The sequence below is a fragment of the Mytilus californianus genome, unplaced genomic scaffold (assembly GCF_021869535.1).
Source record: "Mytilus californianus isolate M0D057914Y unplaced genomic scaffold, xbMytCali1.0.p SCAF_26, whole genome shotgun sequence".
In the NCBI taxonomy this organism is placed as follows: domain Eukaryota; kingdom Metazoa; phylum Mollusca; class Bivalvia; order Mytilida; family Mytilidae; genus Mytilus; species Mytilus californianus.
The window spans coordinates 1240625-1260162 of record NW_026262675.1 but is presented as its reverse complement, the minus strand read 5'-3'; the positions used below and the strand labels follow the sequence as shown (position 1 = coordinate 1260162).

The window sequence follows — 19538 nt, the reverse complement described above, 5'->3', positions numbered from 1 at the left end:
ATTATTATTTCCATTTTTGGTAAAAGAAATATCTTTTTCGAAAAATATTTCAGAAACATTTATTTTAATCATAATAATAAGAAAAAAATAATAATTTTAACTATTTGTCATTTCACAGATCTTATCTGACCTTGTGTTGTACATATGATACTTATAATTAACAAGTATAGAATGAATTTACTAATTGGCCAATCAGTCAGCTTTCAGACAGGAAACTTTTGAAAAAAAATCTATAATATATTTTTATGCAACAACGTACATTTTTGTGTCTAGTTGAAGATGGTACTACATACTTGTAGCGGGGTCCCGCACAGGTAAACATGACTACAAGTCTTGATTGTAAATAGATTTGTTCTTAATAAAACCTTTACCTAAAACTCTGGGTAGTGTAATGAATACCGTGGTCTTGTATGTTATGGTCACCCAGGATACTGTTGCAAGATCTAAATAAAGTATAGAAACTTCACATATATTGTTCATTGTCTTTTTTCAGAACAGATTTCTCAACCATCTACCAGAAACCCTTTTTACATAAGTCCGATAAGCTTTAAAGAAAAATTTGCATATATTCTCGTTCTGTCTAATATATTTGTAACACGGGCAATTATGATCTTCATCCTTATAGCTGACAACCAACATGTATCATATAGACCAAGTCAGTTGTTTTCCTCATTTGCATCCGTCTTGAATACGACGTAAACACAACTTGTCGACAATGGTGCATATAAATAGTGTTATGGTGGAGACAGTGGGGGTCATTCTTAACTTATTGGCCAGGTCGGATTATTATGTAATAGTATTGGATTTTAATTTTAATGTTCATGTACAGGTATCTTTAATTTGAAATATTGTTTTGTTGAAGTTTCGATATTTCCACGTTAATAGTTTCCTTTTTCATTTTACGTCCGATCAGAATATGATCGTTTATGTAGAAGGAATGTCACACTCACTGCTTATTCAAGAACCCTTTCAACCTCCTATCGGTCCATAGGTGACCTGTTAAAAGGGCAAATGTCCCTGAGTTTCTGACCGGAGATTAATATAACAAAATCAGTTTATCAGCATAATATTAACATTTATGTCATATACTTTTACATCATTATGAACAAGATTTTGTTTAATATTTGTATGGGCTTTCTAACTCTACTGAAAACATACATCAGTGTTTATATTTTACGCTTCATTACTAATTCGTTATTTCAAAATGTATAAAGGCGCAGGGGAGAAAATAAACTTTATTATTTATTATCTTATTCTGATGACAAATGACAGCGAATTTATTAAAACTTATCGCAATTCTCTCGACCAATTACCAAAATGACTACTTCTGAAACTCTGCTTAGAAACCAATTTTTATTTTTCGTTTTAATTTTCGCAATCAATTTTGAAATTGTTAGGCGAAAATAGGACATTCAGATTGATTGGTTGTTTAGTTCATGTCTATGACGTATGTACTATTATGTAATTCTTTAATGTATATATAAAAAGAAGATGTGGTATGATTGCCAATGAGACAACTCTCCACAAGTTCTTTAGTAGACTGTATAAATACATCATGCATATTCAGAACACATAATAGATATGAATTAAACATCCTAATCATTCAGGGCATGCAATAAATACAAATTTTTCTTCGTTCCAAAACAGTAAAATATAAATATTGAGTGAGATATTTTCAAATCTTCCTATTTCTATATTTTTGTATCAAAATGGTAAAAAAAACAGGTGACAGATTTCTTTGGCTTTTAGATATGGGTTTTGCTCATTGTTGAAGACCGTACTTACGGTGGTGACCTATACATTTTTGTAGTTATTTCATTTTGGATTCTGTTGGATAGTTGTCTAATTGGCAATCATACGACATCTCTTTATTTTATAAACATAGTCTCTCGTAACTCTTTATAGAGTGGTTAAATAGTGTTTTTACTACGTTGAATATTTTATATGTAACAATAATGGCATTGATCAGTGGACAAATTAAAGAATAAATAATAATGAATTTAAAAAATGAATGAATGAATGAATGAATATTTTATTTGCAAAAGCATAAATAACATGCTATGGCAATAAATAGACAAGTATATACAATGTGACAAAACGACATATAGCAGAGAACAATACATGTATAATGTAATAAAGGTACAATTAATTCACAATACATGATCTAATTTTCCATGCATATTTCAGATAGTTACACAGTTTAATGTTTAAATGTCAATGTTTGATGATTGTTCCCTGATTGACAGCAAAAAATATTTTGCAGTACATATTCTGTAATGTACCTATAATATGTATGTAATATATAAATATGCTTTTCTATACTGAATTCATCTATCAATCAACATTTCGTTGTTGATTTCTGACTGTAGCAAAAACAAAAAATTAAAACTTCTATATCATACATATTCTTAACTCAGATTACATAAAGGCAAACCACTGAATATTTTGTTTTTTATAGATATTTAGTTTTGAATGATGAATTAAAATCAACTGAAAATAAACATGTTTAGACTCTTTATGTTTTATTCCTCTGAAAAATAAATTTAAAAGTTCATGTTTTCTGTTAACTTCCAACTATAAATAGGTCTAACTTTTCAAAACTCCTAATTCATATTCTCGATTTCGCCATTCGAGATAACCTCTGCATCAAACATTGAATATAGTCCTGATTTGATAAGTAGTCTAGCTTTTCCTTGTGGGAACAACTCTTAATTTATATAAGGGCTTGGGTTACAATGTACCTATCATGATTCAGTTCTAATCACATCAAATGTTTGACTTTGAAGTCGTGTACAGAACCTTGAAGCCAAGTATTGGGCAACTAAATTGCAGTCGTTGCAGAGAAAAAAAACCTTTCAATTTTTTTCCAAAGTATAAGAACGGTGCCACTGTTTTGATCTTTTATGCGTAGTGTAGTGTATTAAATTTGATAGCATACCATTCTACTGTTAGACCTCACTTGTTAAAAATTTTAGCGATATAGTTAATTTAACCTCTGATGTACGATAACGGATTACAGTCATAATTTTTAACTCGATATGAAATGATAGCACACGTTTTCCTTTCAGAGCCGTAAACTTTCAAAAAAACATTGTTGTCTTTTAAGTTTAATGGGCATTCTGATACCTAGCACAATCAATCGTTTCAACATACATTTCCTTAAACATGTAATATTAGTTTTCCAAATTCAAAGGTATATAACCCCATATTTATTGCTGGTATTTATGGGTAACGTATTTAGCAACTGAACTATGGCAGTTAAAATTGTGACTGTGCAAAGCGAGACAATCTAATTACAAAAATGAATATCCCTAAATGTGCGCTACTAGCTGAATTTGGCTAGGAGTCAATAAATAGATTTATGGATAGACAAAGAATTGCATACTACGCTAGATTAAAAAACCTAACCGATAATCGACTGTCTAAAATTATCCTAAATGAAATTATACCTGTTAAATGTAATGAATGGAAATATATAGAAAATATTGAAATTCTTCTACAGACTGCGGGTCTCGACCATTATGCAAACGGAAACATAAGCGTTAATATCTTTAATAAAATTTACGGTAACGAAACGACCAATACTCAACTATCCAATATTTTAGGAAAGAGTAGTTTAAACTTGTACAAATCATTTGTGGTTGTTAAACGTAAGCAGCTGTATTTATCAAATGTTGACGACTTCCGCTCAACAAGGCTAAAATTTTTGGCAAGAACGAATTGTCTGCCTATAAATGGCACGCTTCAACGAATGAATCTTATAACAAACAATGAGTGTCAGTTATGTTCCTCAAATGCGACTGAGAATATTTTTCACGTTATGTTAGATTGTCCTTCTTTCTCGTCTATCAGAAAAAGAACAAGTACTGACACACAAGCATGTTTCGATAGTTTAAAAATAGATATCTGCTTTTCAGAGTTGCCGCCCTTAGCACAAATACAGTTCATGATAGGTGATCTGGGTTACTTGTATTCTCCAGACTTAGGTATTAGTTTAGATAAGATCGGGAAAAAATACCTTACAGACGTTATGAATGAACTGTGTGCGAACGTTTTTTTAGTTTCAAGATTGAAATTTTTTATCTTGTATGGATGACAGAAAGATCTCCAATAATATATGAATATGAATTTGTTACTGTAATGTACTTTTACGGAATAACCAATGTATTATGTTATTTTAGCGATAATTTATTTATTAGACTTTTAAATATTTGCAAGTATCTTGTACCATTTTTATTACAATCATATACTAGTAATGTTGTTTGTAAATACTATGTTTTTGATGACGCAGGTGTCAGTACCCCGCTGGCGCTTGCCCCTGTTGTAAAGGGGTAGTTTCACAATAAAATATATATATATAATAACAATTGTTACATTTGAATGTTAATTGTCAATAATTATAAACAACACAAACACGAACCATCAGAATGGTTAAATATCTAAAGATTATACAAGTTGAACGGCCATATACAATGTGTTATATATAGCATATAAGTACTATGAATATTGTAATGTTAAAAAATTAAATTTTTTAAGGTTCGGAGAATTTAATTTTCAAAAGTGCAAACACAATGCATTTGTATTTAAACGCATAAAATTATGCTTGTAAGAGTGTATACGCTTGTGCGAGATATCTCTTTCCGTTTAAGCCTAACTTTCCCTGAAAATCCGGCAAATTCGTTTCATCAGTATACATAATAGATTTAATTTTCAAAAGTGTATACACAATGCATTTGTATTCAAACGCAGAAAATATGCTTCTAAGAGCGAGAACAACCTGCTCAATCTAAATTATATCTCTTCAGTTTGAGACATGCGTTTTCCTGAAAATATGGCAAATGCGTACCTTTAGCATTAAGTACTCTATGCTTTAGAAATGTTTGATAAAAAAAAACCGAACATATTCTAAAATATGAGTTGTTATAATTCGTATCACCAGTTTTAACATTAAATGTTATTGGCATATAAGTCATTTTGTTTTAAAAGATAGTTCAAGTCGGATAATGAACCATGAGTCTGAACTATTTTATCTTTATGTTAGAGAGCTCTTGCAGCGATCTAAACATATAAATCTTCACCAGTGTTGACGCTCGTCCTGCTTTAACAATTATCTAACGAATCAAGCAATCAAATTAGCTGTAAGTCAGTTCTTCGAAATAATTCTACAACAATACACATTATATTAACATTAAACATACAATTCAAATCACTCAAAATTCTTATAAAAAATTATGTTATTATATAGTTATTGTATAGGTCTGGAGAGTTATAAATGTTGTACTACAAATAAAGTAGCAAGGTACATGGAGACAGTTGATGTTAGCACTGGATATTAAACTTGTCGAAAACCTTTAAACACAATGACCGCGTCATGAAATGTGTATTTAACTGTTACTTTTAGCCTAAAGATATTGAAAGATAATGATACAAGTGTAGGTAAAGAAAGAGATGACAAATTTGGTACAGATCACCAGTGATGGCTGTAGGGATTTTGGCCTGACTCACGACAGTTACAACATCTTTCACTGATGCACTTTAGGACACCTCTGTCAAATCAAAGTATGTTGTACGGAGGTCTAATAAGGGATAATATGTTGGTATGTTCATGCAATAGTCAGATTAGCTGAAAATTGTCCCAAACTTTTCCCCTACATTTTCATAAAATATTGACGTAAGATTTAGTTGTCAAATAGAACGATAAAGATAATACGTGTTGGATAACTGGGAAAATGAAGGTAAGAAAGGAATAAGTAAACTTTAATATGAAGTAAACGAAAGTTTAGACTGAATTGATTGAAACTCAGTATTATCAAAATTAATAACATAACATGAACAAATTTGTACTTTTCTGATACTAGAAAAATCAGATGAGTGTAACAAATGATGCAATTTTTTTTAATTTTGATCCCAAGATCAGAATGATAAATGGCTCAAGTCGGACAATATTTTCATCAGTTTTGGGATTTAAGTTTTCATACAATAAAACAAACCATTTTAAAGAAAATTGTTCAGAGTAAGTGTTCTTTGTTCAATTATGAACACTGTAACGTAATAGTTTAGACAATAAAATATTTCTTTATCAAAAGCATCAAGATTTTAAGCATATATATTCAATACGCCTATATGGTGATACAAAATTAAATTTTTTTCATTGTACGGTGTCTTGTATCAGTCACTGCTTAATCAATCATGTATATCCTTTGTTAATGTCACTCATAGTCTGTTAACTTCATTTATTTCAGTTGCTGTACCTTCTTTCTTTCATTATTTCGGATTTAACTTACAATTACGTAATTGCAGATCCAGAAAGTAAGTTCAAAGATACATCAGGTTTAGTAATAAATCATTAGATTACAAGTATATTATGCTTAGAGAGAAGAATTACATTAAATATATTTTAGTTCAGACAAGGTTTTAGACAGAAACTGACAAAAGACAAAAAACAAAAAACAAAAAGAGAAACATACAAAAGAAAGAAAGAAAATCAGTTCGGCAATGTCTTCACCGAACAATTTTTTACCAATACAGTTCCAAAATCTGAGCAAAATGATTAGACATGAACTTACAATGTTTTACGATTATAAGATAACAAAGGAAAACATAAAGAAAAGTCAAATGGACCGTCCTGCTTGCTTTGTTATGTGTAAAGTCAAACGGACCGTCCTGCTTGCTTTGTTATGTGTAAAGTCAAATGGACCGTCCTGCTTGCTTTGTTATGTGTAAAGTCAAGTTTATCTAGAATATAAAAGATACCAAAGGGATATTAGAACTCATCAGTCGAAGACAAAGTGACAATGCCATGGCTAAAAAACGTAAAGCGACGAAAAGAGAAACAATAGTCTACAGCACCGAACATAGAATAACACGATCCCCAACAAAAAACCTATGGTGATCACGGGTGCTCCGGAAGGGTAAGCAAATAAAATGTAAGGTATACACCAATGGCAAAACAAGCAAACACTACAATAGCAAAGGTTTTGTACAAGTGACTATTTAATATGCCAAGTTCTATAAGTTTCCTCAAGTTCAAACAAAAACATCAATGTATTAACAACAATAGACAATAACAAGGATCCTTTAAAAAGGGGGAGAAGATGGCAAGTAAAACAAATTGGTAAAATGTCACAAACGGTTATGCCATAATCGGAATCATATGCATATGGAACATATCCGTAAAAATCAGTGACTGTAGTTCCCCTTACTAAGTAGATATATATCCGCCTTCCATTAACTGTGCTAGTGGAGTACTTCTCTATCTCAGTTGGTAGAGCGGTGGCTTACTGAGCCAGAGATTCCGGGTTCGAATCCCGGCAGGTGCAGTAATAAAGTTGTGAAGGCAATATATATTCTTAGGTCACATGACAGATATATTCCATAACGACATCATGATTGCGTTCGTGAAACTTTCGAACGGAAGACTTTAACTTTACCATTAAGAACCCATGAAACTTACATTTTGCTATAAACATACATTCATTCGTTGAACACCAAAACCATTTATTATTAACAGGATGTACCTTACCAGTGATGAAAGGATCATGCATGGCCAGCATACCTAACTACTATTACAACACAAAAACAGGCCAGTGTGAGAAGTTTATGTATGGAGGATGCGGTGGTAATGATAATAGGTTTATGTCAATGGATGACTGCATCCAGAGCTGTGCATGCCAAGTAAGTCCAGATGCCGGACCATGCAAGGCTATCAAAGAAAGATGGTATTATAATCCATCTCGCGGATGTTGTGAAAAGTTTTGGTATGGTGGTTGCCAAGGGAATGGTAATAATTTTAAATCATACGAGGAATGTAATAAAATTTGTTCAGGGTCGTTCACAATAAACCTCGAACCAAAAGGACTTAATTGGGGAAGTATGAAAATAACTTCTATTTCCGGGGACCGAAGTATGGGCGGAACTTTCGGAAAAAAATTTGGTGGCAGTAGAACCGTATGGCTACATAATGAAAACGCACCAGCTTTAAATAAAGGTGTCTTCCAAGCTATGTCAAGGTCAGCAAACATACCTGGAGGAGCGAACAATCGTAATATTATTGGACGCGAATTAACGGGACCTGGTCTCGTGAAGGCAGAAAAAACGAGGCAATCTTGGTCATCAGGACCAATCGTTACAGGTGGCAAAAGGACATTAAGTGTTCAATCATCCGGTCCCATGGCTACAGGGGGTATGACTAGTTTCTCTGGAAGCTCTGGTGCTATGCCGATAGGAGGTGGAGGAATGTCGATGGGAGGAAGAGGAATGTCAATGGGAGGTAGAGGAATGTCAATGGGAGGTGGAGGCAGGCCAATGGGAGGTGGAAGCATGTCAATGGGTGGTGGAGGAATGACTAGTGGAGGTAGAGGCATGCCAATGGGAGGTGGAAGCATGTCAATGAGAGGCGGAGGAATGACTAGTGGAGGTGGAGGCATGCCATTGGGAGGTGGAAGTATGTCAATGGGAGGTGGTGGTATGCCAATGGGAGGTGGTAGCATGTCAATGGGAAGTGGAGGAATGACTAGTGGAGGTGGAGGCATGCCAAGGGGAGGTGGAAGCATGTCAATGGGAGGTGGAGGAATGACTAGTGGAGGTGGAGGCGGATTTAGTATGAACTCTTTGTCGGGAAAATCAGGAGGAAAAGTCAACCCAGGAGGTTTTAGAGTCAATAGTGGAGGAGGAGTAATGAGTGAACTTCCTACAGGAGGTGGCCGAGGATTTGCAACAAGTATGACTGGTGGGTCACGAAAAATATCATCACCAATTCAACCGTCTTGGATGAATAATATTGCTGTTTAAATATGTCACTTAACACATAAAAACTAACTGTCATTTAGATGACGATGATACATTTGTTATGTTCAAGAATATGAAACTGGAGATCGATTAAAATAAATGTAAATCAAACTTTCGTCCCTGTTCAAAGAACAAAATTTTCCGGATTGAATTCCAAGTGTACAAAATTATACTTTTTCAGTTATTAAAGTGTTATGAAAAAAATGCAGAGTTTATAGTATAAGTTCAAAAAAAAAATATTATGTGGTTATATGTTTTGAATGTCGAGTTGGTTTACAAAAAGATAAAAAATATAAAAACATTCTGCCACGAAAAAATAATTTCAATTTCTTGCTGATCAAAACTATTTCTTGTGAAACGTCAAACTTATCATTTTACGCAAACCTATGCCATGGAAAATAAAAGGCATTGTATTTATTTAATACGAATGTTTTATGGACAATGGTAATCTAGTTGGGACTTTGTGGTGACCATACAATTTATGATTAAATTATTTATATTTGATAAAAACAACAATAATCCAAGTTCATATGTGATAACAAACATATGCATATTTACATTTTACAGTTTGCTTTTTTTCTGTTAAAAAATTGGTAAATAAAAGTTGTCATTAAATTATACGTCACTACTTTTATATAGCCATAGAACGGAAGATTTATTTTGAAATACGCAGTTGATGTTATGTAGTGTTAAGGATATGTATTTTGATAGAAACCTTTGGAAAATAAACATCTACCTATTTTTACAGCGGATGACCTTGAGGGCATTCCGGTGTTAATATATTTTGCCGCAGACATTTCTACCCACGTGACTTGCGTTTTTGACTGATAACTGAACGTATTTCGTATAAATACGCGGATATTATCGAGTGCAGAATAACATTCCTTATCGCTTGTTATAAATTCATATCTTCAATGAATACTCATGAAAATATTTTTTAAGAACACAAATAAATAATATGAAAATGTTTTGTTTTGAGAAATATATATATATATATATATATATATAAGTAAAAAAATCATTAATATCTATGCACACGTACCGAAAATTTTTGATTGCGGATGAATATCTCTTATCGCTTGATATATATTAATTTCATCAATACATATTCATTAGCGGGGGAAATATGAATGCCTACTCAAATCAAATTTATTAGAAAAACGAATTATTACAGAAGAGGGTCCACCATGCACTTGCACTGCACTATCATTAGAATAGTAGAATAGAATAATGGTATAAATGGATGAAAATTTGCCGGTAGAGTTATTAAGATGATCTGCTATATATATAACTGTTGTACAAATATTAATATAATATATAACAACAAACCAGAATATACTGATAACAAATTATTGTCCCATGATTATATCACTACAATATAATAATTATTACGGTGAGGTTGAATTCTCTGTCATTTATTCATCATCCACACAGGAACTTGTTTCAGAAAAAAAATAAATCTATGTACCTTAACCTAATTTTCAGGTATAGAGATATTTTATTTTTTCTGAGACAAGTGCCTGTGACTATCCACCAGAACTTGCAGTCATCCGATGTTCAGTACTTCAGTAGTTTGATTTAATACGTTATAAATTTCTAGAATAAAATCCTGATTAAAAAAAGGATAGAACGTAATAAAATATTTGATATTACATTATAAATCATCGTTCTCTTTGCTTATTGTGTAATATCTTCTATAAATAAATGTTTTATACACGACAACAATTAATTAGCCTTGTCTGTAACTCGCCGAAAGCTCCATGTTAATATCTAAACTTAACCACGCCTGTTACAAATCTATTTCAAAAGTAAAAAAATATCACCACGATGTCGTATTCCTACTCAAATAACTTCATGTAAGCATCTTTACTGATACATGCTTTACGTCAGACGTACAAAGAGCAATTAGGGTCTTACTACTAGATGATGGATGTCCAAGCAGCAACCATGACGGATATCCAAGCAGCAACCACTAAAAATAACTGCATATTAAAAGAAAAACTTTGCTCATACTTGAGAAATTGATTTCAAGACAAGACGACATTTTAAACTGGTAAAATGTACTTAAATAGTTAAGATTTAAATGAATACTGTCCTAATGTGTGCTTTCGGCAGAAACAGAAAGCACACAGACACACACACACACACAAATCATGTAGTGGTTGTTTATAAATAATGAATGTTAGAGAAAACTGTTGAACCATTTTACTACTAAAGAAAAAAATCTAGAATCGCCTGCTGTATTTTACTCGGTATTGTATTCCCGATACTAATGGTAAATTGACTTTATACCACCCTTTTGTTAATAATTGTTTACCACCTTTTCTACATAATTGTGAGCGTTAATCCAGAATAAAAAACCTAGATTACTGTGTAAAATCATAGAATTGTTCCACTGTAATTATTGTCACGATGTTGCTGTAGAGATGATAGCGCATCACTCATAATATCTATATAGATGAACCGTAAAAGAAAATTTAACTCTGGCCATAAGATACTTATTTTACACTATAAAAAGGAACACAAACTTCAAATTTCTTTATATTTTCAATATGGATATGTAGGAATAATAATAAATAGCATAGAAAATATGGTTATAAAAATTGAAATAAAATTCCTTTTCGATAGCACGTGTTTGAAATTCTGTAAAATAAATTGTTCGAATAAAGAGATACTTTCTGAATGAGAAATATGTATATTCTGCAACACCAACGTATATGGGTATTTAAAAAATAATCTACATTGCAAATGAACATTAGTATGCAAACTTGTGGTAACAACTGACATCATACTAATTCAGCCAGTCATGAAGTAGACATGATATATATGGAAATGTAGAACGAGGCACACAGGAAGCTGATGTAAGTTTGATTACTTATTTAGATATTTAATTCAGGTATGATAAGGCTACCTTTTTTGGCCCTATGAATTCGAAAATCAAAATATACTATAAATCTTCTTTCAAATGACATCTTTCAAATGTTCAACAGACATTGGTTTAGGTTATAGCTCATATTAAACTTATACATAAACGAATGACAATTAAGGTCAAATATATTAATATATTAATGTAATAATGACATCACAGGTTCATTCTATAAGAATTTTCTGTCTAATGATTTATATCTTTCCTTCAAAAATATTGTTTTAAATAAATGAATGTTCCCAATAATCAGTTGCAAAAAAACGCATTTTCCAGGAAATTATTGTTTTTGAAAATACAACCGCTTTAAAAATACGGTCCTGCATAATACTTATTCTATTTGTTTGGTTTTAATGATACATTTGGTTGAGATAAAATAAACGTGTATATTTATGCAAATGTTTATAAATAGAAGTGAGAAGTGACGAGGAAACAATCAGAAGTTACAAATAGCCATAGGACGGGAAAATTAATGACCAAAAACTACGTGAACATGGTATTTTGTAATGCTTTAATAAAATTTACCGCGCAAATAAATGAAATAGTAACAAACACATAGTATTTTATTTATACAATTAAAGAAAGAAAGAAAGGAGGGAACTTCAGATAGGCATTTATTTTGTAACTTGATATACCATATTTACATGTCGGAAAATTGTTTGAATACATTCGTTGCATTTCATTTTTAACTTTTTTAATCAAATCATATATGTCTGAAAAAAATTAAATCTTTTGTTTTGAAAAATCCCAATCTGAATTTATTTGTAGCCCAATATTTTCTGCTGAAACTATCCAGAACGGTTATTGTATTCAAATCAAATCTTAGATGAAGCAGTTAGCTCTGTTAGTATGTGTTCTCTTGTATGCAAGGAATGTTGATGCTCAAGCTAGAAAAGCAACACCAAAACCTGTAGCTGCTGGAGCTGTTGGCAAAATGGATAGAAGTAAGCATTTGTTATTTTGATAGACTAATTGTATCATTGATTGAGCGATGGGTGTTTAGACTACATATTAGTTATATTATTCATTTATCAATCGATGTTTAGTCCACAGACTAGTTATATTATTGATTGAGCGATCGATGTTTATTCCACAGACTACTTAAAATTATTATTGATTGAGTGGTCGAAGTTTAATCCACAGACTATTCATATTATTGATAGAGCAGTGAATGTTTATTATTGATGGAGCGGTAAATTTTAAAGACCAAAAGTTATAAATAGCTTCATAGGTTCTGAAAGCGAGAAGCGCCAGGAACTTTGTGAAGCCTCAAGAAATGAAGAGTATAAATTTATCCTTAGTTAAAGAAACTCATCTAAGGCGAAGTATACGTATTTGCACGCCTCTAGCGGAATTTGGGATAAAAAACGTGCGTCATTAGTTACGTGAGTTATCTCCCATACTCCAAGAAAGGAAAAATGGGCACATGAAAGAGAAATGACTTCGTGCGGTCTATCACGAATTCAAACAAGTATTCCAGTGCTATCTCAAAACTTCAAAGAAATTATCAGAATGACTCTAATCAGAAATCTGAGTATCCTATTGTGAGTTAGTCTGACTCTATTACCACTGATTTTGTTTTAGACACACAGGAGCAGGTACACAATACGACTCGTGTTTATTTCAACAGAAAGTAAAAACGCCTAACAACAAAATTAAAACCAAATTAACATATAAACCATTGAAAATTCTGCTTCTTTTCGTATCAAATTCATTAAAATTAACCCAGAATTGACCCCACAATTTTTTTTGAAAAACCATAGTTTTGAATGAAATTCACCGTGTAGCGTAAAATTGTAGGTAACGAATAATTATATTGCATGTGACTTTGTGTGTTGAACTAGAAAGACGTTATCATGTCCGTTTTTTATGTAAAAAGTATAAAAGATACTAAGGGGTATTCGACCACTAGTGCAACATTTATAAGTCGAAGAACAAAGCCAACAGCAAAAACAAAATACATCAGATTCCGTCCATAAAACATCACACAGAAACTAAGAATTGAGCACTATAACATTTATCTCAGAATAAGTAAAATTTATGTCATCCAAATCAAGTTTTAAAGGGGCAGAAAATAAACAGGTGTCATCTAAATTTAGAACCATGGTTGAAAATGAAACTACACAAAGTCATGTATGAAAAAAATGTATGAACATGTTATTTTTTTTTTCTTTATCAAATTCCAATTTCGAATGGATAGAGACATTTGTTTTCTTTTGTTGTGCTTTTGTGTCATTCAGAAGTAGTGAATACAATTTTGAGGTAAAATATTTCTTCTCAAGTCTCAATTGAAAATTATGATAGAATACAGTATAAGAGTATAAGGTAGGGGGAAGGGGTGAAGAAAATAATGTATACAATGTCAGGGTCTTTTATAGCCGACTATACGGTATGGATTTTTCACATTGTTGAAGGCCATATGGTTGCCTGTTATAATTGCTTACATCCACTTCATTTAAGGTAGCTGGGGTGTCTAAATGTTCGACGATAGATTTTTCTTAAACTTCTGTAAAAGACTTCTTCTGAGTCAATGTAATTTCAAATTTCAATATAAAAACTGGGGATCACGGAGATTGTTTTTTCGTAATAATACATTGAAATTAACGAAATTTGGGTTATTTTATATTGTTTATAGGGGAAACTTAATTTTTCTTATCGAGGAAACATTAAACGATAGAATTGGCTAAAATTCGGTGAGAGAATTGCTTTTCATTAATACTTCTGAAATATCAAATAAAAATAGGGGGTCACGGGCCTTATTTCCTTGAAAAAAAAATCCCTAAAATATTTAAATTTACTTTACGACACTTAATTTTTTGATAGTTCAATCTTTAAATTTCAAGTTGTATACTGAATGATACTTGGTAAAATATTTTTAAAACTAAAAAGTATTTTTGCAACATGACCAGAACGGACGCTCAGAAAAAGACACCCGATCTACCTTAACTGTTGTAGATAGTTGTCTCATTCGCAATCATATCACATCTCCTTATTTTTATATTATATTAAGAAAAAAGCAATTCATTTGTATTATATACAGGCACAATTCGTATGACACTACACTAGGTAAACTCGTATAGCATTACATTATGAACAGTCTCCTTGCATTACACTAGGTACGTTCTAATAAAATTACACTAGGTACATTTTATTAAGCATCATACTGGATGGATACATTCTCATAACATCGCCCTTGGCACATTCTTATAGCATTACATCAGTACATGTATAGCATTACACCAGTACATTTATAGCATATCACTATATACAAAGCTTTAGCATTTCACTATACACAATGCTATATCATTACGATATACACAATGCTAAGGCATAACACTGGGAATGAGCTGTGCTACGGGAAGTTATATCAAAAACTCCGATCTGTTTTATTTTGCTGAAATTCATATGCGGGTTCTTCTTTTGACCTTATTACAGACATAAAAATTTCTCAAGATAATATGCAGATGCAGTTTCCTTATTTTTTGGATGTGAATATTTAACAAATAATTATATCATGCTTTGTCGTGTAGTTAAAGAAAATTAAAGGGAAAGCGATCGAGACAGGAAATTTTTTAAATAAAATTGCAGAGTTGTGTCACGTGTACGTGTGTGAACCTGACAAATAGAATGGGTTTTGTGCGCAATACCTCGAATAGCGCCGGAAATGGTGAGGATGAAAAGATGCAGAAAATTATATTTCAGACATGCAGAAATAAGATTAAGAAAAGACGTTTATACGCGATCTCAATATTAAAACCGATTATTCAAATATGTATAGAATCATTCTGTCAACGCTGTGTTAACCGGGACAATTTCAAACTCGATATTTGATTCATAAAAATTAGAACAATACAAGCATTTCAAATAAGATGTGAAACCCTGTCTAATTTAGAAAAGATTGAGTTAGAGTCTATATACAGTAACGTTCTTTCACTTGCAGTATATTTTTTTGCAAATTTGCATTTTTTTCTGGCAGCAGAAATAGCCTTATAAGTTAGTCAGTTTATTTCCTTATTTATTGATTACGCTTGAGCATTTGCAATAATTATGAAAAGGGTTATACACACTCACGATTTTGTGTCGACACTGTACTGTATAATAGCGTTGTAGAGTAGAAGTTGTGGTGACGTTACAGTAGACATCAATAACGTTGCCGAATATTTTTTTATTTTTTTCCGCTAAAAATCAAACTTCCACAGGATATAGCTTGAAAACTAGCACGGTTGCTAGGGACTTTCTTTGCATCAATGGATTCGTCGTTCATTTTTGAATGGTATATCGATTTTTAAAAAAACTTTATGGACCAACGAAATAGAAAATCTTGATAAAGTAAAAATATCTGCCTATTTTTATGATTTTCCCTATATATCCTTTGTATTTTTGGCGTATCATGCTAGCTGTTAATTTCCACAGCTTGTATCTAAAAAACGAAAACGGTTACCCCCTTTTTTTATTTTATTTTCTGATATATTTTTACAAGCAGAATCCATATGTAAAATTTTAAAAAAATCTATGGAGTACTTGATTACGTACACTACCAACTAATCACAATATTGCATTTAAGTCTGGTATTGGATTCATTAGTGAGGCGTCTGAGTCTACTTGTAAATACGACAGATAACTGCACGGCAAAGTTTTAGAAAGGTTTTGCAGCAATTCTTTTTCATCTATATGCTGATTTGAAAATTATAATTTTATTATTCCTGATTTTAGAAAAGGACATGCCTTTTTCTTTTCTGTACTTAAGCTTTTATGTCTAGTATGAGATATTGTCGTCACTAGACATCCACAGTCTGTGTGTCTCGTCCATATTGTTTTGGTTTTTTTTAATGGTGGGAAGGAAACAATCATCTCGTAAACCACTGGAAAACTATCTAGAAATAAAGGTTCTAACTCCCACAAGCGAAGTTAATCATATGTGAATTTGGCTATTCCTTTTATATCCTTTAAGTGCTTAAGATGCGTCCGTTTCGCCGTGCGGGATGTATAAATACGCATTCACATCCGGTCGTAATGGAGACGTTATGTTCAATGCCTTGTGCATTTCTGCATCTAATCAACAAACCCTAAATTTTAATGTGGTAATCAAAATTTCCCGTTCGATACTCTTTGCAGATCTACTAATGAAATTTATTATTAAGTTGTTCTCGTCCTAAATATGCATGGAATATGTGACACTGGAGTTAAGAAAACAACCTGGATTTTTCACCTTATGAAAGGCCGTACGATGACCTGTAGTTGTTGACACTCTCGCCCTTTTGACTCTGGTGAATAGGTGTTTCATTGGCAATCATACCATATCTCCTTATTCTATAGCAACCTCTATTATCTTACTTATATGAAAATAAGGAAATGTGGTATGATTGCCAGTGAGACAACAATACACCAGAAAACATGCATATACAAGATTGTTGGTATTTTTTACCATTTGGTTTAAGTTTTCTTGTCAGTGGCATGCCTTAACGGAAACAAGCTAAATTAGGATTTTGTGTGCTTTAAACATGTTATATCATAAATAATACGACTCGTTTTATTTCTTGATAACGTTTAGATTTTTTTTATATTATTAGACTGCTTTGATATGCCTCGAAGTGGTATGTGTATGGGTATGTTTGTGCAACGATGGTTTTTCAGTGAAGCTTCCGGTAGATGTTTTATGAATCGAGGTTGCTTCTATCAGGGATTTTCAACCATACGTGAATGTAATAAAGAATGCAGGTGCAAACAACCTTTAAATGAGGGAGCTGGAAGTGGAGGTTTCAACTGTGAACTGGAAGTACAAAAGTATGCATTTGTTGGAGAAGCATGTACGCCATTTATGTATACTGGTTGCGGCGGGAATGGAAACAGATTTAATTCTATAACACGGTGCATGAACACGTGCAAAGTAAGAGAGTTTGAACAAATGGAAATGATGGGAGAGTTCCCAATGATGGGACAGGGAGGTTTTGGTTTTAACCATATGGGTTGGAATGGGGGGAATATGGGAAACAATGGTGGCGGATTTAGAAACGGAATGAACCGACGAAACTTAAATGGAATGACTCCCAATAATATGAACTCTAATGGTATGCGTTCTTCAATGAATAGTATGGGAAATCCTAGTATGGGTATGGGAAATCCTGGCATGGGTATGAGAAATTTTGGTATGGGTATGGGAAATCCTAGTATGGGTATGGGGAATTCTGGTGTGGGAAATCCTAGTATGGGTATGGGGAATTCTGGTGTGGGAAATCCTAGTATGGGTATGGGGAATTCTGGTGTGGGAAATCCTAGTATGGGTATGACAAATCAAAATATGGGAATGAAGGGATGGGGAAATGGACAAATGAGAATGGGAAATAATAGAGGAAATGGTATGGGAAACATGGGTACTACAATGAGTAATATGAATAACCAAAACTTAGGCTTGGCAAATGCAAATTCTGGAATGGGAAGCCAAAATTCTGGAACGGGTATTACTCAACCTAACCCCCAATCTAGAAGTTTTATAACTGGCTCTACATCAGGAGGTGTTACAAGTAATAAGGCTAGTACGGGAATAGCTAATTCTGGCACGAAAAATGTCCGAGATCACATTCTTGATAAAAGTGCTATGCCAAACCAAGGTAATGGACAAATGCCAGGTATGACTAATCCTGGCACAGGATGGACTAACACAGGCATGGGGCCTATGAGAAACACGAACAATCCTGGAATGGGAAATACTGGATTGAATAATAACCCTACAGGAAACGTGGGATCAGGGGGAGGAGGAATGAATATGGTCCAAACTACACCCCCAGGGCAAAATCATAATTTTGGCCAAGGAAATTCATTTTTTGGATCAGCAGGAACTCGATCACAAAGTTCATTTGGAAATAACAATGCAATGAATCCTACTACAACAATAATGCCAGGTTCTACAAACATGGCAACATGGATGTACATGGGAATTAAGTGAGACATTTCAATCAATAGAAAATAAATTATTTAATTGTTTATAATAAACAAACTTATTATTTGCAGAACACCTTTATTGTACTAAAATTTGTATGCATATGACATACGTTTTTAAAAGATATGTAGCGATTATATATGAGTATAAGAGAGTACCGATAAAGTCGACGATAGGAGCCGTCTTGTGTTTGCTGTAAGATGTGGCCTCTTAAACTCGTCATTGTAGACCTTCCACCAACTGTCAAGATGATGACCGCAAATAAAGCTCTGTTCCATTAATAAATTGATTATTTCTTATTATTTCAACGGAATATTGTCTCGTGTTCATTTATCGTGTATCCCTACTTATCAAATAATGTACAAAGATACTGATAGTAATGATAGAAAGTTGTTGGAAGGGTTGTTTGTTATAAATTCACAAATACATATTTAAAAATAAGGAGATGCGGTATAAATATTAATGAAACAATTAGCTATTTAAAAGACCGAAGGACAATGATGTGAACAATTACAGGTCAACGTATGACCTTCAACAATTAGCAAAAACCCCACACCGTATAATGAGCTATCATAGGCCTCGGGATGACAAAATGTGAAACAATCTAATAAAGGCAATAGTAGTTTGCCTATGTTCAAATCACATGGATTGAATAAGAAGACATTTCTTAAGGTTACAAACACAAATTGAGGAAATAGCATGAACTCCAATGAACTCGCAGTGTTAAATATGTTTGGTGGCGCCCAACTCTACCCCTCACCCGGGACAGTAGTGCAACAGAACAACACAAGAAAAAATTGCAAACCAATAAACAAACAAATCGCATGTATATAGCGACAAAAACAACAAACCTATTCCAACTATTGTTTTACAGTTTGTTCGTTTGTTATG

General features: G+C 32.7%; 2 protein-coding genes across 4 annotated transcripts; both read left to right on the top strand.

Annotated features, from left to right (window-relative positions):
• The first annotated feature begins 5698 nt into the window (after window positions 1-5698).
• Window positions 5699-8823, top strand: LOC127732640 (keratin, type I cytoskeletal 9-like). 3 transcript variants are annotated; one of them, XM_052241729.1, is made up of 4 exons: window positions 5699-5735; window positions 6243-6309; window positions 7511-8353; window positions 8522-8823. In XM_052241729.1, exons 1-4 carry the CDS (start codon window positions 5730-5732, stop codon window positions 8788-8790), a joined length of 1185 nt encoding a protein of 394 aa, XP_052097689.1. In that variant the 5' UTR covers window positions 5699-5729; the 3' UTR covers window positions 8791-8823. The 3 variants fall into 3 exon arrangements, with proteins under 3 accessions (XP_052097689.1, XP_052097690.1, XP_052097688.1); XM_052241730.1 differs by having other exon boundaries at window positions 7511-8374; window positions 8543-8823; XM_052241728.1 differs by having other exon boundaries at window positions 7511-8823.
• A 2698-nt stretch (window positions 8824-11521) lies between these two features.
• On the top strand, window positions 11522-18932 carry LOC127732639 (uncharacterized PPE family protein PPE12-like). The gene is made up of 3 exons (XM_052241727.1): window positions 11522-11648; window positions 12479-12654; window positions 17281-18932. The coding sequence occupies exons 2-3, from the start codon at window positions 12537-12539 to the stop codon at window positions 18651-18653; spliced, it is 1491 nt and encodes a 496-aa protein (XP_052097687.1). The 5' UTR covers window positions 11522-11648; window positions 12479-12536; the 3' UTR covers window positions 18654-18932.
• Window positions 18933-19538: the final 606 nt, after the last annotated feature.

Bases quoted from the DNA above. Each gene is read 5' to 3' on its own strand.
- LOC127732640 (XM_052241728.1), top strand. The intron at 6,310-7,510 runs GTAAGTTCAAAG...TATTATTAACAG, and splicing joins CGTAATTGCAGATCCAGAAA to GATGTACCTTACCAGTGATG.
- LOC127732639 (XM_052241727.1), top strand. From the start codon at position 12,537: ATGAAGCAGTTAGCTCTGTTAGTATGTGTTCTCTTGTATGCAAGGAAT. The intron at 12,655-17,280 runs GTAAGCATTTGT...TTATATTATTAG, and splicing joins TGTTGGCAAAATGGATAGAA to ACTGCTTTGATATGCCTCGA.